The sequence below is a fragment of the Calidris pugnax genome, unplaced genomic scaffold (genome assembly GCF_001431845.1).
Source record: "Calidris pugnax isolate Ruff unplaced genomic scaffold, ASM143184v1 scaffold272, whole genome shotgun sequence".
Classification (NCBI taxonomy): Eukaryota; Metazoa; Chordata; class Aves; order Charadriiformes; family Scolopacidae; genus Calidris; species Calidris pugnax.
In genome coordinates this window covers 650,467-652,582 of record NW_015091016.1, presented here as the reverse complement: position 1 = coordinate 652,582, position 2,116 = coordinate 650,467, and the positions used below count along the sequence as shown (strand labels likewise).

The 2,116-nt window shown below is 67.7% G+C and overlaps 1 protein-coding gene across 1 annotated transcript in view; it reads left to right on the top strand.

Moving 5' to 3' along the window:
• Positions 1-2,116, top strand: part of LOC106896027 — a 24,478-nt gene that overhangs the window by 20,551 nt on the left and 1,811 nt on the right. Inside the window, exons 13-16 of the mRNA XM_014955733.1 lie at positions 35-148; positions 936-1,046; positions 1,162-1,287; positions 1,408-2,109. Of these exons, the coding sequence (XP_014811219.1) occupies positions 35-148; positions 936-1,046; positions 1,162-1,287; positions 1,408-2,109 (1,053 nt within the window). The remainder of the gene's footprint in view (positions 1-34; positions 149-935; positions 1,047-1,161; positions 1,288-1,407; positions 2,110-2,116) is intronic.

The following is a 2,116-nucleotide window of genomic DNA, read 5'->3' as shown; positions in this document are numbered from 1 at the left end:
TGCCAGCCCCGCTGTCTCCCCCCCATCCCCACAGACGGTGCCATCTCCCGGAGCGAGGCGCAGCCCCGGGGGGAGCGCGGGGAGGGTCCCTGCGTCCCCGAGCAGAGGGAGCTGGAGCAGAGGGAGCTGCCGCCGGACGCCTGCGCGGGTGAGACACCGGCCGGGTCCCCTCCTGTCCCCACTGACTCCCACGTCCTGGTCCCCCCACCCCAGGGATGTCCCACCTCCTTCCCCAGTGGTCCAGGCCCCCCAGGACCCAGTTTTCAAGCCCTGGCCAGACTCTGCACCCCAGACCACCATGAGTGACTCTGGAAAATCCCCCAGGACTGATGTGCCGGGGTCTTGGGCATCTGTCACCGGGAGATCCATGTGTCCCCCGTTGCCACCATGCTGGGTCAGAGCACATGGGCTCTCCCATGGTTACCTGTCCCCGTCGGCTGTGCCATTGTCACCCATGGCCATGGGCTGTGCCATGGTCATCTCTTCCCATGGGCTATTCCATGGTCACCCATCTGTCCCCATGGGCTGTGCCATGGTCACTCGTCCTCAAAAGCTGTCCCAAGGTGACCCATCCCCACGGACTGTCCCATGGTCATCCATCCCCACGAGCTGTCCCAAGGTGACCCATCCCCATGGTCACCTATCCCATGGTCACCCATCTCCTGGGCTGTACCAAGTTGACCTGTCCCCATGGTCACCCGTCCCTATGGACTCTCCCAAGGTGACCCATCTCCATGGGGTGTCCCATGGTCATCCATCCTCTGAGTTGTCCCAAGGTGACCTGTCCCCACATCTCCCCAGGGGGTGTTTGATGTGGGATGGGGATGTCCCTCATGGTCATAGCCCGGGGGTCCTGCGCCCCAAGGCGCGTTGGCCATGGGGTGGTGGTGAGTGGCCGCAGCCCGGCCACCGGCCAAGTCTCTCCTTGTGAACAGAGTCGCTGATCTCCACCTCCGACATCCTGTCCCGGATCAAGCAGGAGGTGGCCTTCGTGGGGGAGCAGCAGTTCCCGGAGGAGCGGGGGATGCCGGCAGACCCCTGCGCAGGTCAGCCCGGCGCCGTGCCCAACGCGGGGAGAGCCGTTACTCCCCCCTCAGCCCACCCGGGGCCAGGACATGGCCCCCCATGGGCTGAGTCCCTGTCCCCGTCCTTCCCCCGCAGGCGCGGACGCCCTGATCACGGCGCACGACTTCTTGTCGTGGATCAAGCAGGAGGAAGAGCCCTGTGTCCGTGAGCCCTGGGAGCTGCCGGAGAGGGAGATGCTGCCGGGTCCCGGTCCTGGTCCTGGTGAGGGAGGGTTGGGATGGGGATGAGGGGGGAGAAAACACCCACCCAGGCTGGGCTGTGGCTCGGGGACATCCCCGGTCCCCTGGGACCTGTTGACCAGAGCCTTTCTCTCCCCTGCAGCCGGCGAGGGGCTGCTGGTGAAGACGGAGGAGCGGTGCCCCCACGCCGAGCCCCCCGAGGAGGTGGGTTTGCCGGGTGGCTCCGGGGACCTGCTCTTCCCCGGCACCGGTTTTGGGAACCCCGAGGGACAAGCGGCGGCGGTGACACCGGCGGGGGCTCTGCCGGCACAGCACAGACTGGGCAAAGCCCCAGGCTCAGAACCGGGGGGCGAGGGGCCGGGGGTCCCCACCACCACCCCGGTCCCCGCCGAGGAGCGTCCTCACGGCTGCGCTGAGTGCGGGAAGAGCTTCAGCGGGAAGAAGAGCCTGCGGATCCACCAGCGGAGCCACGCGGCCGAGAGGCCCTACCCCTGCGCCGAGTGCGGGAAGAGCTTCAACTGCCACTCGGGGCTGGTGCGGCACCAGATGATCCACCGGGGCGAGCGGCCCTACAAGTGCGGCGAGTGCGGCAAGTGCTACAGCCGCAAGGAGCACCTGCAGAACCACCAGCGGCTCCACACGGGCGAGCGGCCCTTCGCCTGCGCCGCCTGCGGCAAGAGCTTCATCCGCAAGCAGAACCTGCTCAAGCACCAGCGCATCCACACCGGCGAGAGGCCCTACCAGTGCCCGGCCTGCGGCCGCAGCTTCCGCTACAAGGAATCCCTCAAGGACCATCAGAGGGTCCATGGGGCCGAGGCGGGGGCCCCCCCCTTGCCCCCACCCGGCATTAT